Source organism: Mesoplodon densirostris, chromosome 1 (genome assembly GCF_025265405.1).
Source record: "Mesoplodon densirostris isolate mMesDen1 chromosome 1, mMesDen1 primary haplotype, whole genome shotgun sequence".
Lineage (NCBI taxonomy): Eukaryota > Metazoa > Chordata > Mammalia > Artiodactyla > Ziphiidae > Mesoplodon > Mesoplodon densirostris.
This window is the reverse complement of record NC_082661.1, coordinates 177,940,135-177,964,430: the sequence shown is the minus strand read 5'-3', so window position 1 is coordinate 177,964,430 and position 24,296 is coordinate 177,940,135. Positions and strand designations below refer to the sequence as shown.

Genomic DNA, 24,296 nt, shown 5'->3' with positions numbered 1-24,296 from the left:
AAGACACTCCTATCACTCTGGAAATTGCAAGGAGTTTTGAAGCTCTGTGCCAGGAACTGGGGGCAGAGACCAAATATATTTCATATTATACCATACTACTGAAGGCCTCTGGGGGGTTGCTCAGGGGACAGAGGAAGCCAGCCTTGGGGAGGCTTTGTGTGAGGGACTTGTGATATGGGGGACTCTTCATAGATGTGAAATTCCTCAGCCCATGACGGTATCACACTGTCCCCTTCCAGAGCCAGCCCCCAACCTGAGGCTGTCACAGAGTGGTACAGGGTTACCTGCACAGGCTTCCAGGTCTGGGTTCCAGTACGGCCCGTGCCACACTTACCAGCTGTGTGACCCTGGGCAAGTTACTAGTTACCCCCTCAAAGCCTCATTTCCCTCAGTAGTAAAATGCGGCTGTGACAGCACATGTTGGACCATGAGGATTGCTGGAGGTGGTATAAGCGGCTGGTACAGAGGAGGGTTCCATAGATGGCAGCTATTATTATTGTTGTTGTTGTTATTATTGTTATTAATCACATGGCATCAGCTGGCCATTCCTTCACACAACAAATAGCTGCTGAGGGCCTTCTAAGTGCCAAGTCCTGTTCTGGGCGCCAGGGCTGCAGTGCTTAACACAGCAGACAGCCCTTGTCCTTGCCAAGCTCCCAGTCTATCTACAGCTGGGAGGCCCTGTAGAAATACAATGTGAGCCACATGTGTGGTCTTAAATTTTCTAAGAGGCACATTAGAACTGAAACAGGTGAAACTCATTTTAATAATGTATTTGACTTAATCCAGTAAAGCTACAATCTTCTCATTTCCACGTCACCAATATAAAAGATGAATGAGATATTTCACACCCACTTTTTCGTACAACATCTTCAAAATCCTGTGTGTATTTTACACTTCAGCACATCCTAGTGTGGACCAGGTCTCAATAGCCACACGTGGCTCGTGGCCTCACTGAGCAAACGACCTGACAGCCTTCTGCTTGCCTACTGGCCTTACTCCCCATTTGCCTCGAGGCAGAACAGCGAGCTGCCAAGGCCCTGGAAAGGTGTCTGCAGCACTGGATGCAGGTTCAGTGCCCACTGGAGCCCATACTCTGTGCCCCTTACAGAACGCATGGAGCTGGCACGAGGGTACTTGACTGATGCTCTTGTCCTCTAACTTCCAGGCCAGGTGAACCGACTGCCCTTCTTCACCAACCACTTCTTTGATACATACCTGCTGATCAGCGAGGATACGCCTGTGGGTGAGTTGGCGCAAGGGCTGGTGGGCAGGCTGGGTGGCGTGAGGTGGGCTCCTTTCCCACAAATGAAAGGGATCTTAGAGATTGAGCTGATCTTCCCCCTGTTATTGGAAGCTCTTCCATGGGGTCCCGGATGGGTGTTCGTGTGGCCTCTGCTTGGTTGCCTCCAGGGATGGGACACTCACTACTTCCTGTGGTGGCCTATTCCAAAAGAGAGGAGTTCTCAGTGTCAAAGGTTTATCACATTGAGCCCAAGTTGCTTGACTTTCACTTCTGCACTAATTTTGTCCTACAAAATGCCTCGTTCCTCTTCCTTGTGAAAATATGAAGATGAAAGCTCTTGTAGAGTTTGTTTTGTAGCCTTTTGTACTTTTCCGTGATTACTGAGTTTTCTGCACTGAGTATGCCTGTCTTTCTGTCATTAGAAAAAAAATTATCTAGGAAGTGATCACGAGCATCCTGGTACCCACTTCTCACCACCTGCCCCCAGCTTGAGCCACCTCATCACCCAGGTCTATCCTCACGAGCCCCTCCCGAGGGCCTGGCTCCTACACCTGCAGCTGGAGGTCGGCACGCATAGCCCCATGGCCTTAGCTCAGCTCTAGGGACCCTGAAGCTTCTCAGGAAATGGGGTTGAATTGAACAAACCCATCTCGCAGCTGTGCTGATGGGAAGGCACTAGTTCTTGTGAGCACGCAGGAAAACAACGTGAGGAGGTGCCACTCACCTCCACCAGCACTCCCTCTTGTGTCCTCTCATTCTTGTCCGTGTCATTTTAGAGAAAGTGCTTGTAATCTGGGGCTTCTTACACTCAGGTCTGCCTGCTTCATGGGTATCAGGGTGGGGCTGTGCGCCAGAAGCAGCATGCATCGGCAGCCAGCGTGGTGCATCTTTCTGGAGCATCACTTATACTTGAAAATGAAGCAGGATGGCTTAGAGAGGGGAGGGCTGTGAAGACACTTAACTAATAGGTCATTTAAAGCACTCTTTCATATGTGTAAAACCAAACATAGATGCAAAATTCTTCAAAGAAAATCTCTGCTTGAAGAGGGGAGCCTCAGTGGGCCCCAGACTCTCCCCTGCTGTTTGCAGGGGCACATGAGACCTGCAGAGGTCTTTCCTTCCACTCTTCCTTTTTTTTGTGGGTAGGTGCTGGGCACAGCAGGTATTCTGACTATTGTAGGGATTGTCCCCGTGGCCCAGTGGCACTCTGTGTCTAGGGCTGTGGGGACCCACTGTGTAGAAAGTAGCCACTCTTTTGACGATTAGCAGCCCCACGCATCAGCATTGTGAGGCTGGATTTGGGGATTGGTGTTTGGGCATCTGGATGTTTGAAGTGTCCAGGAAGGAGGCAGATTGCCTCTCTGGAATGTTCTTCCAGAGGCTTAGCTCACCTTCTGAGGGGTGGAGAGGATGGCCGGCAGTCCCTTGGGGACCCTGCTGAGCTGGTTCCTCCCTTCTGAGTTGGGTCAGGGGGTGGTGTTTGTGGGCTCCTAGATTCTTCCTGGCTCCTCTGCAGGCCCAGACCTGGCGTGGGGCTGGCGCAGAGCCAGCAGAGAGGTGCCCAGTGCCTGTGGATCCGTAAGAGATGAATGTTAGCAGCGTTTATCACCACTAGGGGTTCTGCTCTTTCCAGTTCATTCATCAGTTTATCAGATATAGATGGGGTGCCCCCTGTGCCAGGCCTGGGTGCTGTGCATTCAGAGAGGAATTCGACCGAGGGGTAAAGAAGTCAGCGTCGCAGGTAATAGAGGCTAGGTGGGCTGTCTGGTTAAGCCCCAGTGGGGATTGAAGGGGGACGAGTCGTGCCTCTGCGGGCAGGGCAGAGCAGGAGGAAGCAGGAGAGGTTAGGGGGAGGTGGTGGCTCTTGAGCAGAGTCCTGAACGGGTCCTTTCCATTGCTTCACACACTATTTCCTGTGGCTGATTTTTATAAGTGTCTGTTTGAACCTCATCGTCCTGGAGATTCCTTTGTGGTGGAGGCAATATATCTGGGACAGGCAGGCCCCTGAGGCAGAGGTGTGGCCAGCCACTCACTGAGCTGGGCTGCTGGCAGGGAGAGGCGAAGGCCCCCTCAGGTGAGCAGCGCCAGCCCCGTCACCCCATCTGTTGCCCCGCTCCGCCCTGAGTGCGGGGTTCTCAGAGGCCTGTGCTGCAGGGAGGGTGATGGGGTTGGGAGGGGTGGCCATTGCTCGGCCAGTGCTGGTAGTGATACACCCTGGGCTGGACGCCCCCAGCGAGCCCTCCAGCAGGCCTTGCTCCAGTTACCTTTGGCTCTGGTTCTTGATTGTCTTTTGCAAGCGCGGGCATCAACTGGCCTCCAGGAGTAACTCCCAGGACTCAGCCCCATTATGGCTGTGTTTGGCAGTCACAGCGCGAGGCGGGGTGCGGGGGAGCATCTGATGCAGTGGGGATTGATCCCTGGCTCTGGGAGGCCACAGGAATGAGAGAGGGTTCAGTGAGCTGGAAGACAACTCTGCTCATCTGTCTGGGCAGGGGCCAGTGCTGAGCTGGACCGCACCCTCCTGGCCTCCTCCCTTCCTTTTGCATCAGGATGGGGCAGCACAGCTCTGCCCTGAAAGTCATGAGCCCAGTTTCTGTTCCTTGCTGTGTGGCGTTGGGCACAGTGCCTCCCCTCTCTGGGCCTCTATCTCCCCATCTCACCAATGAGAGGGCATTGGAAAGATGGGCCCAGTGGCCTTGAGCTGGGGCAGTCCTGCTAGCCCAGGGTGTCACATCTCTGGGCCCTGAGATAACACAGCCCTGGAAACCTCCACTGAGTGCTGTCACCTACTTGCCCTGGGCCATTCAGAGGATGCATATGGACTCACGTGGACAAAGCAGGGTGCAGACCTCTGACCAGCAGTGGCTAGGGTGAGGGTAAGGGTTGTCAAGGAGCTTGTCAAGCTTGACAAACAGCTTGTCAAGGAGACTGGCCCTTTGCCTGCCATGTGGAATGGGGTGGCCTAGAGACTTGACTTTGAGGCTTGCCTCTCACTAACCCTTTGCTCTCTGAATCTCAGTGCTCCAAACTGTAAAATGGGATGGAATAGTCTCCCTTCTGGATTGTTGGGCTGTATACATACACTATAGTTAACTCCAAAGCTTCCACACCTAGAATGCTTTGTTGTTACACAAAAGAGAACTTATGTGTGTCCCAAGGATGGCTGGTTGGACTGTCCTGCCAGCCACGGGATTGCAAGGGGGACAGACAAGCACATAGGTGAGCTGGGTCCAGTGGGGGTGGTTGGTACCAGTGGCTAGAGCCAGAGACCAAACTAGTCTGAAAATGTCAGCTTACCAGAGGAGGAGGTCAGAGCTGCGGGCAGACCAAACTTCCAGCTCTGGGACAGATTATCCGGCTTCTGCTTGGACCCCCAGTGAAGGGGAACTCATGATCTTACCAGGCTGCTCATTTCTGTGCTGTGGGGACAGTTCTGGGAATGAAAACGTCTTCCTAATGTTACTGTGAAACCTGTCCCTGCAACTACTACCCACTGAACCTAATTTTGACCACTGGAGCCTTACAGAATAATAATGATAACATAACATATGGTATACTATATATATATATTATATGTATTATTATACTAACAATGTTTACTGAGTGCTTGAGGCAGTGTCCTAAGTGTCTTAATTCGTTTTTAAATTCCTTTTAAGAATGGAAGGTAGAGTTTGATTACAGGCTCTATCAGAATGTAGTTTCTGTGAGTGTGCTCTCCTGGCTTAGAGACTGGGACTTCCATTCACCCCAAACCTTCTGAGCCTTTCCATTTTTCATGCTCTTGCCTCAGTTTCCGACCACTGGCCAGCGGCCACGTGCTGGGGAGCCGAGTGAGAGGGCACGGCCCAGCCATCTGAAATCCCGCGCGGAGGCTGCATGTTCCATCTCTATTTCCTCCTATCTCAGCTTCCAATTCCTTCTGTGTGATGTTCTTTTTGTAGCCCATCTCCCAGCTGGAAAAGACAGAAGCCAAATGAAGTCATGAAGTAGCTCTGCCTTCCCCTGGCCGTTAACATCCAGGCCCCCCTTGTCCCTGTTTGTCTTCTCCAGACGTGGACCTCAGTCACTGGCAGCAGAGCCCGGCCTGGGCGGGGCAGAGCAAGAGCACAGTGAAGACTTGATGCCTGGCCAGGCTGGTTGGCATAGCCCACACCTCGGCCCTGGCTGTCGGCAGCGAATGGCCTCATGGCACCTTTAGGATGAGGGACAGGGTGCAAGGATGCTGCCTCCGATCGCCCTCCCCAATCCACTCCAAACACTCCACCAATATTGCTCATGTCAGGACCACCGACTGCCTCCCTGTAAAGCTGACCGTTAATCCTCAGGCCTTGTGGCCTTTCAGCAGTTATCTTTATTTCCTCCAGGACGTCACCTCTGGCTGTGCTTTCTCAGTCTCCTTTGCCTGTTCCTCCACTTCTCCAGGGCCTCTTGGCACTGGAGGGCCCCGGGGCCCAGCTCCTCTGTCTCTTCTCCATGCTCTCACTCCCGTGCCATGCCTAGTCCGGCAGCTCTGGGTACCACCTGTGTGCTGACAGCCCTGAGGCTTCTACCTTCTGCCTGGGCCTCCTCACACCAGAGATTCTAGACTCATATACCACCTCTCCATCCATTTCCACGTGGATGTCTAAAGGGCTCTCAGCCTCAGTCTAAAGCCAGACTCCCAATCTTCCCTGCAAACCCCTGCTTCCCTGCAGCCTTTCCCATCTCAGTTGCAACTCCATCCTTCCAGTTGCTCAGACCAGCAACTTGGGGTCTTCCCTGACTCTTCCGTTCCCCCCGACCACCTCATATCCAATTCATCAGGAAATCCTTTTGGCTTGATCTTCAAAATATTTCCAGAATCTTCTCACTGCTTCACCTCCTACCACCACAGGCCAAGTCTGGATCATCCCAACAGCTTCCCGATGGTCTCAGCGGTGCCCCTGCTCCCTCTGCCCTGCTGCAGCCTTTCTCACCCTCCCAGCCAAGTGGTCCTTTTCAACCTGAGACAGAGCCTGTCACAAGGTCAGCTCAAGCCCCCTTCACCCACCTGGAGTGAAAACCGTGTTCTTAACTGGCATCGAGGCTGTTTGCAGTCCAGGCCCTGCTCCTTCCCCACAGCCCCAGCTCGCTCCACTGGTCGCCCTGCAGTTCCTCGAGCAGGAAAGGCGAGTTCCTGCCTCTTGCTCTTTGCAGTTGCTGCTCCTTTTTCCTGGAACGTGATGAACCTCCGTTGCTCAGTCAAGTCAGTTCACATGCTGCCACCTCTGTGTGGCCTTCCTGGCTTTCTCCAGGCGGGGTTCAACGGCTGCTTCCTTTGCTTTCTCCTTCTCTATTAGTCCCAGTTGCAGTGCTGTTATTACTCAGCTGCTCATCTGTCTCCCCTGTTGCCCTGTGAATGCTTCCAGGTGCCTGGGCCATCTCTATGTCCCCTGGACGCCCCCCAACCCCCGTGCCTGGCTCATGCCTGGGGCTTGAGGTGCCTTGGGGGAGGAGTGAAGTCTGGAGTTTGTGAGTGCAGGGGGGAACCTTCCAAGGCAGGGCCTGGGGCTGGCTTCATGCCTGCTCGCCATCCTTCTGGAGTCTCAGGCCAGGCGCCCCCCTCCCCAGGGTGTCAGGAGCAAGGTGTTGGTGATGACGGGGATGGCTGCCCAGGGAGAGCGCCCAGGAGAGCATGTCTCCCAGATAGCACAGATGCTGTTTGTGCCTGCGCTTGTGAACGGCAAAGCCCACACCGTGCGATGGTCATGTTTTTAATCACTCCAGCTGCCTGCCCACCCCAGGCTGTATATGGCATATTTGCTGGGGACCCTCGGGGCACCGAGCCCTGGCTGCCCTCCAGGGAGGGACACAGAAGCAGCAGCACGAAACCTGGCTTGGAGGCACCAAGCTGACTTAGGAGTTCTGAGGGGGTGGAGGGCATCTAGTCCGTCTACCTTGGCTGCCACCCCAGTCCTCACTCATCAGGTCCTGGAGGGGGACAGTGTCCCTTGGGGCTGGGTCCCAAGGACACTCCTCCTATCCCAATTCTAGATACCCCCAGTCCAAAGCCTCCCAAGTGCATAGTGAAAGGAGTGAGTACTCTTTATCATGGCCTGTCACCTACCACTCCTCACCTGCTCCCCATCACGGGGACCCGCTCAGCACCCCAACACCTCACCTCTGTCTCACTGCCACACCCTCACCCGTGCTGTCCCTTCGGCCGGGAGTGCCCTTCCCCCTTCCCTACCTGGTGAATCCCTACTCATCTTTCGAGGTGTAACTCAGATGTCACCTGCCCTGGGAGGTGCCGTAGCCTCCGCCATCCCCCACCCTCTGTTTGCTTTGAATTCACCTCTATGAAAGCTCTTAGCAAATCCTATCATGATTATTTGTGTGTAAGTACCCATCGGCTGTTCATTTTTACTTATTATCTTAATTAATATCAATGTTACAATTAGTTATCATTTGGGTATTTATGTGTAATATAAGATTGTAGAGCGATACTATTAGCTAGCGTTTATTGACTGCCAGCCTCCGATCAGAGCCTCACAGTGAATCCCAGAGAAGTGGCGCCATGTCCACTGTACAGCCCCAGCAAGCTGAGCCTCCTGGCACATGTCCTCTGTGCCAAGCACAGTGCTTGGTACAAAGTGGGCCTCGACAGTTGCTGGCCAGATGAGCAGAGGGATGAAGGAAGAATGAAAGGCTGAGTGGATGTTGAATGTCTTGCTGATTCCCCTCCCCTTGGCTTCTGGTCCCTCTATGTGTCGCCAAGGTGGTTGCTCATGGAGCCGACTTCCCCAGGCAGACCCTCCCGGACCTCCAAAGCGTCTTGAGCCACAATTCAGGTGATAATGCCCACACTAATCACCTACACAGCTAAATTAGTCTTGTCAGGAGCCGTTAAGGCAGGAGCTCGGGATTCATTAGGATGCATCAGGCCCAGGCAGCGCCTGGCACCACTGCCAGACGGCGCTGATTAATTTCTCTGCAAACTCCATCAATGCCCAGCTGTTTCGTCTGGACCCAGCGAGAGCAATTTTCAGGTGGGCTGACCCGCATCGGCGGTCTCAGTAGACGGAGGAGCTGTGTGCCTGCAAGCACGCAGACAACTCGCCGCAGGGGCAGGCCCCACTGGGCGCAGCGTGGGAGATGCGGGGAAGCTGACATGAATGGTGGGCGCGTGGGCAGCACACATTCAGGAATGGCATGCCGTCCAAGCATGAGGCTCTGAAGCAGATATGAAGAGGGGCAGGTTAGAGGGGAATCTGAGAGGGGGTTGGGTCTTTCCTGGACCCTTCTCTGTACCTGGTGTCCCCCGGGAGGGGCTATTTATCCTACCCTGTATCCCTCTTCCCTTGTCTCAATAAAGGGAAGAAATCATCTCTCAGGAGAGGATGGAGAACCACAGGATGAGAATGATTTTTTCCTTAGCCAGAGTGTTCCTTAGGACCGCCACAGGGAAGAGGGGGTCATTGTCCCACAGAGCAGTTCCCTGGCAAGGGCCGGTGGCAAAACTACAGGCATTGAAGGGTTAGAGGGACATGGATATGAGGAGTCCAGTGGGGGTGGTTCCCAAGCATCAGCTGGGTGTGTGCTCTGAGCATGGTTTGGGCTTTTCCGCCTGCCACCTGTACAGAGGCAGTGTAGCTCAGTAACTAATAACAATACAGACAAAATTAGAGTGCCTGAGACAATAATAAGTGCTAAGGAGAAATAACTGTCTGTGGTTGAAGTTAAAGTCAGAGGTACACAGTGGTAACAGCCTGTATTCCTCACCTTCACTTTTACCCCCCACCCAAGGATCCTCAGAGGGCCTGCAATGAACACCTAGGGCCTCCTATAGGACAATTTGATGATCACTAGTCAGATCCCACTTTACAGATGGGGAAACTGAGGCCCAAGGGGGGAGCTTGCCCAAGGGCCTCAGTTACTGTTGGATTCCTGCCCTAACTTCTCACACCATCTGCAAAAGAAATTCAAGAGGGCTCTGCCTATGCAGGTATGGGGTTCCTCTGGGCCTAGGGAAGAAGGGGCATCCTCCTGGGTTGGTGGGCTGTGAGCTTGGGACTTGATGTTTAGAGAAAGGGCTCCAGGTGCCTCAGAGCTGCCACAATCTGGGGTTGGAGTGCTCAGGGAGGGGAAGTGAGGGTAGCCCAGAGGCTTCCTAAAGCTGTCAGTACTGGGTGAGGTTTTGGAGGAAGGAGGTGATCTAGTATCTGTCCAGGTGATCAGATGCTGGGACCGGCTGGTCTGGGGCCCTGGCTTCCTGATGACCTCACAGAGCAGGGATTTTACTCTTCCTTCTGGGAGGTGGGGGATGGCTCACAGGACTTCTGGAAGGGCCTGGATGCCTCTGTGGCCTTGCTTCCTTTCTGCCTTTCTCCAGGTCAGCATCGGCCCTCAAAGGGGGTTATAGGGCAGATTAGTACCCTTTTGGGGAATGCTGGGCTGTAGCCTCTCCAAGAGGCCCCTGCCTGGGCACATCTGGAGCCTGTGGCAGCCCCAGCTGTGGACTGCCTCTCGATACATGGGTGGGGGTGGGGCGGGTGTTTTGGATGCAGCCATAATATCACTAATCATAACGATGATGTGCCACATGTCGTGCAGGCAGGCGTTAATGGTCTGCACTGCACACCTGTGCCAAGCTGTGCTTGGAGGCAGTGTAGGGACACACACATTAAAGACAACTGGGAAAATGGCAACTATATTTACACACTTACTCTGTGTCTAGGTAAGCTCTTCATACACATTGCTTCACTGAATCCTTGTAGCAGACTGAGAAAGTGGGCTTTATAATCCCCATTTTACAGATGAGAAGGCAGAGGCTCAGAGACAGTGAGTAATTTGCACAGGGTCACACAGCTCATATAGGATAGAAATGGGCCCGAACCCAAGGCTGCCTGACCCCAAAGCCTGTGCAACTTAACCACAACTTTGGGATTCTGTATGTGAGTCATTGCTTTGAAGGACCCCCAGTTTGGAGTGGAGGAGAGGATGTATGGTAAATGCCCAGACCACCCCCAGGCAAGTGGGAGGTGTGAGCTCCAGGGCCCTGCTAATGCTCAGGCAAGGAAGGACTTCATTCTGGGCATGGAGAGGGTGAGGTTCATAGTGGAGGTGTCATTGAGTGACTGGGTTTACACGCAGAAGCCACAGGAACAGCATTTCAGAAGGCCGTGGACCAGGCCCACCAGCAGTGGGGTAAGCAGCTTGTGTTGTGTCTTGGATGGCAGAAATAGGTTGTTGTAGTTAAAAATAAAAATAATAGTAGTAATCATTTAGTACTTGTGGTTTACTAGTTAGGTTACCTGAATGATCTCCTTGAACCCTTCCAGCAATGATGGGAAGTCTGCTCTCTCATGGTCCCCATGTTACAGGCTCAGAGAGATCAGTCAAGCTGCCCAAGCTCCCATGGGATTTGAATCCCAGGAATTCGGTCTTCAACATCCACACTCTTACTACCCCACTCTGCCACCCCTCAGGATTTTTGAGGGCCTTTCCTCAATCTGTCACCCAGGAAAGGGTCTCAGTGACCAAGGGTGCACACCAGCGAGGAGCTGGATGAAGGGGCAGCTGCTCCCAGAGAGGGGAGAGTGGCCAGCACAGCTTGGTCTGGGAGCACAGGCCCTGGACTCGGGCAGGAGCCTAGGTCCCAGGACTGACTCTGCTCCCACGGCTGTGTGAGCTTGGGCAAGTCGATTTCCCTGTTTGGGCCTTGCTTCCCCAGTTATTCCGAATAGGCTAGTGCTTGCTGGGCATACTGTGCAGAGTTGGAAATATTGCTGAGAAATGACTGGGGAAATAGATGAGAGTGTGAGATTAACCAGGTTGCTTGCTCCTGGGCCCACGGCCTTTTCCAGTGATCAGCAGTTAAGGAGGTGGGGGCTTCAGCCAGCTGTGCTGTGGCCAGACAGCAGGCACCCCCTTTAGTGGGGCTGGGGGGCTGGCAGATGAGCCTGGCTCAGCTGTGCCATTGGACGAGGATGTGCTGAGCTTGCAGCCAGCCAGGAACACTTGGGCTCTCTGGGAACCAGCCGAAGGTGTGATTTACAAGAGCTGAAAATCCTCCAGCTGGCTGGGGAGACGGTGGCAGGCAGAGCCGACTTTGAACTTGTCATCACTCCCCTCACCCTGACTGTTCTTTACACGGCTCAGGGGACCTGTGAGCCTGACTGTCGAACTACAGCTTAGTCCGGAATAGGAGATCAAGTCTCTGTGTCAGCCCTGGATTTGGGTTTGGACACAGGAAAGTTGTCATTTGGTGTAAGGATCTCCCTGACAGTCCCCTCATCTGGGTGCCATCCCCTTCCTCCTCTCCCCCATCTGGGCACAGGGCACCAAGCACTGGCAGGGGAGGCACAAGGCCTGGGTTCTAATCCCAGCTGTACTTCTTGTTAACTCTGTAACCACAGGCAAGTCCCTTAGCCTCTCTGAGCCTCTTTTTTCCTCCTCTGGAAATGGGGCTGATCATACTTGCCCAGCTGACTTCCCAGGGAGCTTTAAGAAAGAGCTTTGAAAACTAAATTGCCATGTAAATGGCAGACTTTGTTTTTATTGAGGTATTTGTCTTGAAGTGCCTCCTCTTCCAAGAAGCCCTGCATTGCATCTTGAACAAGTGTGGACTGTTGTCACCGGCTACTTAAATCTCTCTATGCCTCAGTTTACTTGGTTGGAAAATGGGGGTGATGGTCACCCAGTGTATACTCATAGGCTTAAATAAGTTAATTAACTTTGGACATTAAGAAATGTGGTTGGGGCTTCCCTGGTGGCGCAGTGGTTGAGAGTCCGCCTGCCGACGCAGGGGACACGGGTCCGTGCCCCGGTCCGGGAAGATCCCACATGCCGTGGAGCGGCTGGGCCCGTGAGCCATGGCCGCTGAGCCTGCGCGTCCGGAGCCTGTGCTCCACAGCGGGAGAGGCCACAGCAGTGAGAGGCCCGTTTACTACAAAAAAAAAGAAATGTGGTTGGCACTAATATATGCTAACCATTTTTGTTGTCATTGACTAGTGCTTTTCCCAACTAGGAGAGAAGTAGCTTGGGGACAAGAACAATACCCTTAAGTGGCCGAAGCTCACTGTGCCCAACACATAAGTATTAAGTGTGGTTTAAGCGTTACTCTTCCAAGGGCATTTTCGCTTTGCAGGTGGGAGAGGCCCAGAGGTCCCGGGTCCCACCTCCCAGCCTGACCAGGCATGCACTCGGCACAGCTGTCTGCCAACAGGTAGTGCAGGCACAGGGTGGGCCCTTGCGGCAGTGGGCGCTCCCCATCTCATCAGCCAGTGAGCATACCTTCCTGCTCATGGGCTGTCTGCCTCCTCCTGATGCTCCATCGGTCCCCCTGTGCCCAGAGTTCCCTGCAGTCAGCCTGTCCCTCTTCACATGACGCTGTCCAGGGTCTGAAGACAGAAGCCTGCCCCTGAATGTGCTCTGTTTTGCTCTGGAGGTCCCGGCTCCTGTAGTCAGCCCTCAGACTCAGGACAGACTTTCCCACTTGCTCACCCTCCTATGTGCCACGTGCTGTGTCCAAGGGTTTTGCGTGCCTTGCTCATTTAATCCTCACGGCCCCCTATGAAGGAGGTGGTTATTCAGCCCATTTTACAGATGAGGAAACTGAGGCTTAGAGAGATTGTAACCTGCCCAATTCATTAAGTGAGCTGGATTCAAGCCCAAGTCTTTCTTTTTTTTTAAAATTAATTTATTTATTTTTGCTGTGTTGCGTCTTCGTTTCTGTGCGAGGGCTTTCTCTAGTTGTGGCAATCGGGGGCCACTCTTCATCGCGGTGCGCAGGCCTCTCACTATGACGGCCTCTCTTGTTGCGGAGCACAGGCTCCAGACGCGCAGGCTCAGCGGCCATGGCTCACGGGCCCAGCCACTCCGCGGCATGTGGGATCTTCCTGGACCAGGGCTCGAACCCGTGTCCCCTGCATCGGCAGGCAGATTCTCAACCACTGCGCCACCAGGGAAGCCCCCAAGCCCAGGTCTTTCTCCCTCCACAACCAGAACTCTACCCTCTTTGCAGGTGAGTAGATCAGCGTAAGCGAAGAGGAGAACCTTCTAGCCCTGGGGTAGAACAGAGGCCTCTCCCACCATCTGTGGTTTCTCTTCAGCTTCCTCACTCTGCCCTCATACTACAGTGGATGGAGGGGATGAGAGCCTCAAACTCTGGTCCCCTCTGGCCCCTTCCCTTGAGTGAGGGAGGGCGTCTTCCTTGGCCCCCTCTCTCTGTGCCCACATCCTGATATCACGGCCCATGGACCTTCCCTTCCTGGGCTCTCTTGGCAGCAGGAGTGTGTGCGGCGGCAGCCTTAGCACTTCCTAGGATTGATTTGGCCTTTGAAAGGATAATTCAAGATGAATATGCTGGCGTCCAACCGGGGTGAGAGGGAGGGATTATTGAGTGTTGAAGCTGCTTCGCTGCATCAGCTGCTTTATGAGCTCTCCAGAGAACCCTATGCCAGGGATAACTCAGCCCTGACAGGCAGGGAGGCAGCGTTTTGGTGAGCAGTGCCCGTGGGGCCCAGGCACCCCACTGGCCCCACCTGGGTGCCAAGAAATGGCTTCCAGCTTCCTTGCAATGCAGGTCATTGTCCCTCCCCCTTTGTTCATCCTGTGCTGCCCCAGAATGTTGGGTGAGGACAGTGGTACCCGCCTGCTGGTTCCTCTGTGGCCTCTGGCTCCAGGCTGCCTGGGACAGTGCAGGTAGAGTGGAGGGGAGTGGACCAGAGCCTGTGCACAAATCTCATTGATTTCTGGCAGACTGTTACCCCTGGGGGCAGCCCAGTCCCATTACCAGGGACACCGTCTCTGCAGGCTGGCAGATGCCCTGGAAGATCAACACGGATCTGTAGTTGGGGACTCAGTGAACTACTGGGGGCGTGCTTGGTGTTAACACACAAGGGCATGAGGTTTGGGGAGCAAAGCTCCCTGTGGGGCCCTTACAGCTCAACTCACCCCCCATCACCCCGGGCGTTCGTCTGGATCAGCCACCCTGGCAGCCCCTCAATGTTCTAGGGGACCGGCTAGGGTGAAGCCAGGGTATAGACTGGGTTGTGAGCTCTTTGAGGGCAGGGACCGTGTCTTAAAGCTTGTTAGGTGGGGTCATTGGAATGTGCAGGAGGCTGTCAGTGAGCATCGATGGTCTCCTTCGTCAGTGTCCCCTGTGGAGCCTGACACAGGGAATGATGGCACATGGGTGGCACTTGTTCTGTGTGTAAGGACTTAAGTGTCTATCCCAGCCCAAGAGCACATTCATCCCTGGGCTGCGACACCCTTAGGTTGGGAAAGCCTTTTCTGAGGAAGAGGCGTCCAGGAGAGGAAGTGACAGGAAGACTCGCTGAACACACGAGGGGCAGCTGGGAGACAGGTGGTGGGCGCTTCCCCGCGGCAGGGGTCCAGAGAGATAATGAACAGTTCTTGCCCTGGGGTTGGGGGTATTCTGGTGCTGGCAACAGCATTCTGTCTCTTTTAACACAGTCCCTATCTCTTCCTCAGTGCTCCCTCTTCTCTGTGCCCAGTCACAAGATGGGACTCGCAGTGTGATGGCAGCATCTTGGGACAAAAACAACTTACAGTCCCTGTGTCGGGTTCCCATGCATCTGACTCTCAAGACAGCCCATAGGGCCACTTCTGCCCCTGCTTTATAGATGAGGAAAAGTCTGTGACTTGGCCAAAGTGGAAGGACCCATTAAACGTTAGCACCAAGGTTTGAACTGGATGGTCTGGCCCCCAGCCAGGGCTTATGGCTGCAGTGCCCGGCTCCATCCCCACTATTTGCCCTTGAGTAAACCGCAGCTCTTCAGACCTGAGCTTCCCCATTTTGTAAGCTGAGGCTAACAGGTCCTCCCATTTGTATTCTTTCCCTCCCACTACTAGTTCAAAACCCCTGGGGGACTTGTTACAACCCACGTTGCTGGCCACACCCTCTGAGTTTCTGATTCAGTAGGTCTGGCTTGGGGCCCAACAATTTGCATTTCCAACAGGTTCTTAGGTGATGCTGCAGCAGGTCTTGGGGACCACACTTTGCGACCGTTCCCCTTCCTGTGTTGCTTCCCAGCCTCTGGAATTGGCTCTGGAGTCTATTGTGAGTCCTCCGTCATCCAGGCCAGCTCAGGCCCGCAGCCCTGGTGGCGGCTGCCCTGTGGGCCTCGTGTTGGGCTCTCTGGACCCGCCTCTTGCCTGCCTGACCGTCTTGCAGGTCCCCTGCCTGAGACACCGCCAGTGTTCTCTACACCTCAGCTGTGGCTCATCAACGGATAACAGATGTGTGAACTAGGAGGGGGTCTGCAGGGGAGGGGAGGCACAGCAGAGCCGAGATGCCCACAATGCTGAGATGCCCTCAGCCCCCGCCTTTTGTGTTTACACAGAGTGGCCGCGCAGCAGTGACATAATTACTCCTGAAGGCCCTCATTAAAAGCTCTGGAGCAATTTACAGTCAATTAAGGAGAAAGGAACTGCTTCCTCCTTAGGTGGCCCCCACTACCACCTGCTTGGGAAGGAGACATGGGTCTGGTTCAGGGGCAGGGTGTGTTTCAGGGTCTGTGCAGGGAGGAGGGGCGGGGTGGCTTCTGAAGCCAGTGAACCTGCTGTCCTACAATCTAGCCATCCATCACCAGCTACTGGCTGAGCACTCCCAGCATAGTGTGAGAGGCCATGAGCTGTGGAGGAGGGAGCTCTGAGGCTTGGCTCTGCCTCTGCACATGCTGAGGCCCCAGGCAGATCCTTCAGCCCTGGGAACCTCAGTTTTCTCATCTATAAAATGGGGCTGGTCCCATGCACTTTGCAGAGCTATTGTGATTGTTGAATGAAATAATGAGGTGAGCACAGGGCCTGGCCCCCACCAGGAGCACAGTGGCAGGGATGGTCATTCCTGTCCCACTTGGGGACCTGCCCCTGCTTGCACAGGTGCTTTCAAAAAGCAAAAGGCTGTTCAGATGTTGACAGTCTGAGGTCCCCCTGAGCCTGGCTCAGTTCCTGTCGTCACTGTCTGGACACAGGAAACCAGAAGACACAGGTGGGGCGTGGACCTGTGGCACCTGCCCTTCTGAGTGAGACCTCTGAACTTAGAAAGCCTCGGATCCAAGGGGGAACACTTCTTCTTTTGCCTAAAGACCAACTTAGGAAAATTAAAATGTTTACCGGCTGCATTTCACTCCATCTAAAATAAAAATAGCTTCATCGAGGGCCATGGGTGAAGGTGGGGAAGGAGAATTAATATTTTTACGACTTAGAATACCTACTTTATTGACTAGAAACATGTCAATGAGAAAAGTGGTACTGCTTTTTGGCTCCAAAAGTATAAATATATCTGAGTCTATTTGAGAAGTGGCAATAATGAGGCTGCATTCTGAAATTAGACCAGGGGCTGCACTGAGAAGACAGGCTTCCTGGGAGGCTGGGTGATTGTCCCTGCTCCAGCCTGGTGCCCTCATTTGGTGAGATGACATATGGGCTGTGACATAAGACATATGACCTATGCCCAGCACAAAGCTTGGCACACCATCAAGCTGCTTAATCCCAGCCTGCACGCACCTGGTTGGCAAGAAGTGTTGTCTTTTCCTTCCCAGTTATTTTCTGTGCAGTTGATGCCATTAAAAGAATAATGAGGGCTGAGGACAGGGTCACCCCCCACCCCCTTCCCTCCTTTCCCCATTCCTCAGCCTCTCTTCTGGGCTCTGGGAGAGATGGGTGAGTAGTAGGGAAGGCAGGATGGACGGTGGAGGAGGTTAGTGTTCTCTTACTGGCCGGCTCTTTTGCCAGAGTTTTCTCATCCATAAATCAGGATGTTGACTCTCTCGTGACAAAGCATCAGTGGTTGTAAAGTCCCCAGGGTGTCTGAGAGCCAGGCTCCTTGAGGTCAAGGCGTCTTCGTGCTAGAACTGCTCTGTTTTGTTGAAGTTTTTCTGCTGGAGTTCCTCATTCTCTGCCCCTTCGTTTCGGCCAGGGCAGTGTCCTGCCGTCAACAGGTCAAACCCCAAGCCTGCTGGGGTTTCTTACATTGGCCGCTTTCTTATGAGGAAAGTGTAGATGTCGTCCACCCACCACCCTATCTTTGGAGGCCTTGTTAGAATATTTCATTTCACCAACACATGTAGTACTTATTCTGTGTCAGTGACTGCTGTAAGGCCCTTTAAATCCTTATAGCAACCCTGTGAGGGAGGGTTACTATCCTTTCTATTTTATAGATGGGGAAACTGAGGCAAATAGTCGCAGTGACTTGCCCAAGATCGTATAGCTGGTAGGTCGGGGGTGGAGCTGGGATTTGAACTTGGGTGGTCCCGCCCTAGCAACTGACCTCTTAACAGGTGCGTTCTGCTACCTCCGAAGAATAGTAATGACAAGAGTAATAACAGCTGTTATTTATTGAGTACCTACGAGACACTTTGTACACATTATTGCATCAAATCTTTATGAAGACCTGTCAGGTGGTGTGTTTTGTCTCTCTGGGGCAGATAAGGAAACGGAAGCTTGGAGAAAACAGTTAAAGTGCCGTGCTCCCAGAACTAGTAAACAGTGGAGTCAAGACTGAAATCCGGGGCAGCCTCTCTGTGAATCCCTGACTGCAGGGTTTTAGAAGATTGTCAAATGGTCATTCTCCCAGTCCGTCCTGCCGCATCTCCTGTATGCCCTGGCTCCAGAGAAGAGAATCTTCCAAGACCCACCAGTGATCTGTGATGAGGACTTGTCTCATCCAGAAGCAATTCCACGCAGCCCCACTGTGCCAGAGCCTGGGTTCACCTTTACACTTCTGGGTGATGTTAAATGAGAAATAGGGGTCAGGGATGGAGGGAGCAGAGGGGGATGACAGTGCTGGACAGCAGGACCTCTCGTGGACCGTTGATGGCTGACCCTGGTCATGTGTTCCATGTGCCCCTCCCTGGCAGCAGCTAGATGTCCTGACTAGTTAAACTGAAAACTAACGATAGGAAGGTAAAGTTAAAGTTGAACACTCCCGAGTTCAAACCTCCTTCTCTCCTGTCCTTCTGACCAAGTCCCATAGTTAATAAAAGCTGTCATTTATGGAGGGCCAACTAGGGGCCAAGACTTTACATGCAATATCTCATTCAATCCTCACAACAGCCTAGGATGAGGATGGTATACTCATATCTCCAGTCCTGTCAGTATGAAATACTTGAAGCACATGGAAAAGTGTAATGCTGCATTGTCCAAAATGTAGCAGCCACTTGCCACACGTAGCTATTTAAATGTACATTAATTACAATGAAATAAAAATAGAGAACTCAGTTTCTCTTTCACCCTGGCCATGTTTCAGGTGTTCAGTAGTTGTACTATGGAGTGGCTGCTGTCTGGGACAGCACGGATAATGTTTCCATTTTCCCTGCACGTTGGGTTGGACAGCGCTGGTACAGAGTATCTTTGTTCTTCAAATGAGCAACTGAACCTCAGCACCCTGCCCGTAGCCACTCAGCTGGGGACAGGTGGCTCCCCGAGAAAACACCTGGGCTTTTGACCAGTGTTCTCCGTGCCTGGCCCTGAGGACAAAGAACCTGCTCTCCAGGTGGCAGCTAGAACGCTTCAGGGACAAAGAGGCAGCGTGACCTACTCGAGGTCGAGAGGCTGGAGTCGATGGAGTAATAGAAACCGGGGACTCTAAATCATCGAGTGCCACCCAGCTCCCCGGACCCCAGCCGGGCCAGCTCAGAGCCGGGGCGCTGGGGGCCAGAGGCAGCCCTGCTGGTTATGAATTTTTACAGCTGTTTACCTGACATTGTTCCATCTAGGAATGAAATAAGTCTCCCCACGGCCGCTATGAGTTCTTTGCTTCCCTGGGAAAAAAAAGCAGCCCCTGTGATTGGAACACTGTCTGCAGTCCTGTCAGGTAGCCGGCAGTGAATGACAGGTGAGAGAAAGCAAATGGTGAAAGCCATTACCCTCTTACTTCAGTGGACTCGGGGAAATAGTCATAAATTAGTGCTCTGTGCTGAACGAGGGGAGAGGGAAAAAACACAAAAAAAAAAAAAAAAAAAAAAAACCTCCTCCCTGAGAAAGTCGTAATTTTCCTCCCGAGGGTGGGGGGAATAGGATGTTCAGCTTGTAATGTCTCAGAAGAGCCTGCTCGGCACCCCAGCCTTTGCCCACTGACGAGACAGAGTACGGGGGCTGTGTGTGTGTGTGTGTGTGTGTGTGTGTGCGCGCGCGCGCGCGCGCGTGCACACACACACACACACACACCCATGGGGTCACACTCCACCTTGGAGGCTGCTCTTTATTATGAAGTCAGAATCTGGGGAAGAGCAAAAGGGCAGCCAGGGAGCCCTTGTGGGGCTGCATGCACTCTGATGTTGTTATTACTTAAAGGACATTGACTCTTTTTCCTTTGTGGGGGGATGGTAGGAGGAGGGGTGAGGAGGGGCTGGCACAAGGCAGAATGGCTGAGCGAGCCCCTTTGGAGACCCGAGAGAGGATCCCCGGGATCGGGGTTGCTGGGAACAGCCATCTAATTCCAGAGAGTTAAGCTGACAAACCCAAGTGTGAACTCGACTAAGAACATTTTGTGGGTGGATAATGTACACCAGTGGTTCTTAGACTTCAGTGTGCCTCAGAATCCTCTGGAAGCCTTGATAAAACAAATTGCTGGGCCCTGATCTCAGGGTTTCTGATTCAGCAGTTCTGGGGTAGGGCCGAGAATTTGTATTTCTCACCTGCTTCCAGGTGACGTTGATGCTGCTGGCCTGGGGAGCACACTCTGAGGACCATTGATGCACGCCTTCAACAGAGTTCTTTCATGAATCCCCGGTACCCTGCCCCACAATGTCTCCTGAGCACCCACCAGTTGCTGAAGCGGCTCAGCAGGTCCAGTGGCCCTGGCCTCCTATGGCTTCCATTGGGGTGGGAGGGTCAGACACTTCTCAGCTGACCATGACCACCCAGGCTGGACATGGGTAGTAATGAGGGGCAAGCTGAGAGGGATGGGGTGAGCACAGGAGAGAGTCACTCCCTAGGGAAATGTCCTGACATTGCAGTCAGTCAGACCCCCACGTCTCTGCGGGACATCTTTGTGAATGCCCCTGGCGCATTGGAACCAGGGTCCTCGCTGGTCTTTCCTAAGGATTCAAGGAGCGAATGCGTGTCAGGGGCTCGGTGTGCAGCACAGGCACTTGGATGAACACTGTTGGGTCAGGTCTCCGGCAGGAGGGCGGTTGACACGGGTCTTGGTGGACGCTGGGCAGAGCCTCACGAGGCAGAAATGCAGAGGAAAGACAAAGACTCAGAGGCAGGGGCTGCTTGGGGCCTGTTGCAGGGCCCAGTGACCTCTCACTGCCCCGTTGCAGACAAGCTCCACCTGGGCTGTCATTGGACCATCAGGCAGCGGTGGCCACTCCTCCTTGGGGCCTCTGGACTTGTTTCCACGTCCCCTGTTTCTCATGAAGCACCTTGGGTTCAGCCATTAGTTCTGTATTCATCCTTGCACCTCCCCAGAAGGACTGCCCTGGACGGAGGGACCGTGAGTCCATCATCCTGGTCCCCCTGCTCCCAGCTCAGAGTTGGACCCGATTATTAAGCTCTCTGCTGTATCCTCACATGTGTCCCTTTTTCTTTCCCTTTTTTTGTCTCCTCCTTCTCCTCTGCCACTGCTCCCCTTTCTTCTCCAGATGTCCTTGGCTTCCCCTGGACCTTGTCTCCCTGGCCCCCAGGACCTTTCGGTGGCACCAGGGGAAAGGGGGTTTGTTGTGGCCCAGACAGGTGCTGTGCCGTAAGAACAATGTCCTCCGCATCCAGAGGCGGTCATCCCTCCCCTGCAGACAGGCCAGGCCCAAGGCAGAGGACTCCCTCCGTCTTCCCTCCTTCCTCCTCCATCCTCTATCTTTCATCTTCCATCCTTTATCCAACAAATGTCATGAGCAGAGCTCTGTCCTTGGCACTAAGGGAGTTTTAAGTTTATAGTTAATAGTAAAAGAAGTTTTCAATCTAGTGGGAGCCACTGCCAACCGCCTGCATACAAAGATTTAAATAGCCCCAGAGCTCAGTGACCAGGAGGGTCTGTCAGGAGAGTCTACAGTGAGGTCCAAAATAAATGGCAGCTACAATGAAGACATCCAGAGAGAGGGCTCATCACTGACACAGAGTAATAATAACGATCATGATAAGAAACAGTTCTTGAGTACCTACTATGGGATGGCACTCTTTTTTTTTTTATTGGGGTATAATTGCTTTACAATGGTGTGTTAGTTTCTGCTTAATAACAAAGTGAATCAGCTATACATATACATATGTCCCCATATCTCTTCCTTCTTGCATCTCCCTCCCTCCCACCGTCCCTAAGGATGGCACTCTTCTGAGACATTATGTCTGTTAACCTGTTCATTCTCACAACTCCCAGTGTACAAGCCAGGAGACCGAAGCACAGTGACATACTCCCAGGGTTGCCTAGGCGGGAGGTGGGGCTGGCACATGGTTAGCGTTCACTGAATGTTGTCTTAATGAATGAACAGGGAGGTATTTAGGACAGGTTTCTCCAGGGGGAGGTGGAAGGTCAGCCTTGCTGCCCCTCTCCCTCCAGGGCCACCCAGTACACCCTGCAGCTAGAGCTATCATATTTTTTTTTTTTTTTTTTTTTTGCGGTATGCGGGCCTCTCACTGCTGTGGCCTCCCCCGTTGCGGAGCACAGGCTCCGGACGCACAGGCTTCAGACGCGCAGGCTCAGCGGCCATGGCTCACGGGCCCAGCCGCTCCGCGGCATATGGGATCCTCCCAGACCGGGGCACGAACCCGTATCCCCTGCATCGGCAGGCGGACTCTCAACCACTTGCGCCACCAGGGAGGCCCTAGAGCTATCATTTTAAAGCATAGATCAGCATGACCCTTCTCTGTTTACCACCCTCCCTGGATTTTCCCTCTAGTTGGACTAAACCCAGACTGCTTCCTTGGCCTGCAGAGCTCTGTGGCCTGGCCCCTGCCTTCCTCTGACTTCCTTTCCTATCACCCTCCTCCTGGCTCACTCTGTTCCAGCCACATGACTTGCCTTTGGTCTTTGAATGAGCCAAGCATATTCCCAACTCAGGGCCTTTGCGCTTACTGTTCCCTCTGCCTGAGACACTCTTCCCTGAGTCTTTGCAGATAGTTTGCAAAACTGGGACCTCCTCATCACTCATTTCTCTGGGAAGCGTTTCCTGACCACCCTCTCTAATGTAGCCCAGCCCTTTCTCCAGCCCCTCATTCTCCCATCACCCTGCTTTGTTTACTTCTTTTTTTTTTTTTTTCTTTTTGCGGTATGCGGGCCTCTCACTGTTGTGGCCTCTCCCGTTGCGGAGCACAGGCTCCGGATGCGCAGGCCCAGCGGCCATGGCTCACGGGCCCAGCCGCTCCGCGGCATATGGGATCCTCCCAGACCGGGGCACGAACCCGTATCCCCTGCATCGGCAGGCGGACTCTCAACCACTGCGCCACCAGGGAGGCCCTGTTTACTTCTTAACACTTCACATCTGAAAGTCTCCACTGCTTCTGTGTTTATTGTCTATCTCCTACCCTCCGCACCCGCACATCTGGCTCCATGAGAGTGGCGACTTTGTCTTTCACTGCTGTGTCTGGTGCCTAGCTGAGGGCTTGGCACACAATGAACCTTCAGTAGATATGGAATGAATGAATGAATGAATGAATGAATGTCAGAGTGGATACATCTTTAGGTTGAAGAAGAAAGGACAGCATTTGAGTGGACGGATACTATAAGCAGAGTCAGAGAGTGGTTTTGTGTGCCCAGGGGACAGTGGGTCAGGTGGTCTGGCTTTAGGGGAGGGCTTGAGGAAGGGAGTCGTGGCAGAAAACATGGTATGAAAAGACAGGATCCCGGGCTTCCCTGGTGGCGCAGTGGTTAAGAATCCGCCTGCCAAGGCAGGGGACACGGGTTCGAGCCCTGGTAGGGGAATATCCCACATGCCACGGAGCAACTAAGCCCGTGCGCCACAACTACTGAGCCTGTGCTCTAGAGCTTGCGAGCCTCAACTACTGAAGCCTGCGAGCCACAACTACTGAAGCCTGAGAGCCACAGCTACTGAAGCCCACGCGCCTGGAGCCTGTGCTCAGTGACAAGAGAAGCCACCACAATGAGAAGCACGTGAACCACAACCAAAGGTAGCCCCCTCTCGCTGCAACTAGAGAACGCCTGCGCTCAACAACGAAGACCCAATGCAGCCAAAAATAAATAAAATTAATTAATTTAAAAAAAGAAAGAAAGAAAGAAAAGACAGGATCCCAGGGTGGATCCCAGGGGATGAGGCCGAATCCTCATGACCTGGACTTGAGCCTAGGTGATGGTGAGCCGTAGCCAGTCTCAAGCATGGTAGATGCGGGGTCTTTGAAGCATTGCTCTCATGGGGTCACTCCTCAGTGCAAAAACCTTCAGTGGCTCCTGCTGCCCACACATCCATCCCAGGCTCCTTGGTCTACCAGACCAGGCCATCTGTGGTTAGCTTCACTACCCTTCCAGCCAGTGTGGATACTTGACTCCCCTGGAAAGATCTGCGCTGCATTCCCCACACGTTCTCTGGACTGCTGTGTTGCACAACTCCAGGGACGTTGTTTGTGCACTTGGCTGGATGGCGTTGCCCTGCACTTTTCAGCTCTGCCTTCTGCCCGGCTCTGTCATCCCTGCCATGTCCCCCTCTGCAAAATCCTCTCTGCTCCGCAGCTGGCCATAGTTTCTGTCACCTCTGGCTTCCGGGAACTCTCCATGTGTATGATTCCCACACCCTCCCTGTTTAAGATGATTTGGGCCCCTCTTACCTGGAACACTGGCTCTGTAGCAAGCAAGCCTCCCATACCGTCACCCCACACTTCTGTAGGAGCTGGGGGGAGGGTGGGGTGGGGCAGATAACATGCTCACACCCTCCACTCCCCACCTCTCCCAGAACTCCTCCCACACACAGCCTTCGCGGAGTCCCCCTCTGCCTTCAGGACGCTGTCTCCCCTCACTCAGGTGCTCAGGACTTGTCTTTCTCCTAGGCTCCTTCTCTGTGGGCTCAAGGATGGCTCAGCAGACCCCTGGCCCCCGCAGGAGCCCCGAAGCAGGGCTCACGTCCCTTCCATCCTAAAACACAGCCCTTCTGGACCCTGAAGTTCCCTCCACCAACTT

General features: G+C 53.5%; 1 protein-coding gene across 1 annotated transcript in view; it reads left to right on the top strand.

The window, feature by feature from the left end:
* The window catches only part of CDH23 (cadherin related 23), a 408,054-nt gene that overhangs the window by 5,293 nt on the left and 378,465 nt on the right, over positions 1-24,296 (top strand). Inside the window, exon 2 of the mRNA XM_060092078.1 lies at positions 1,169-1,246. Within this exon, the coding sequence (XP_059948061.1) occupies positions 1,169-1,246 (78 nt within the window). The remainder of the gene's footprint in view (positions 1-1,168; positions 1,247-24,296) is intronic.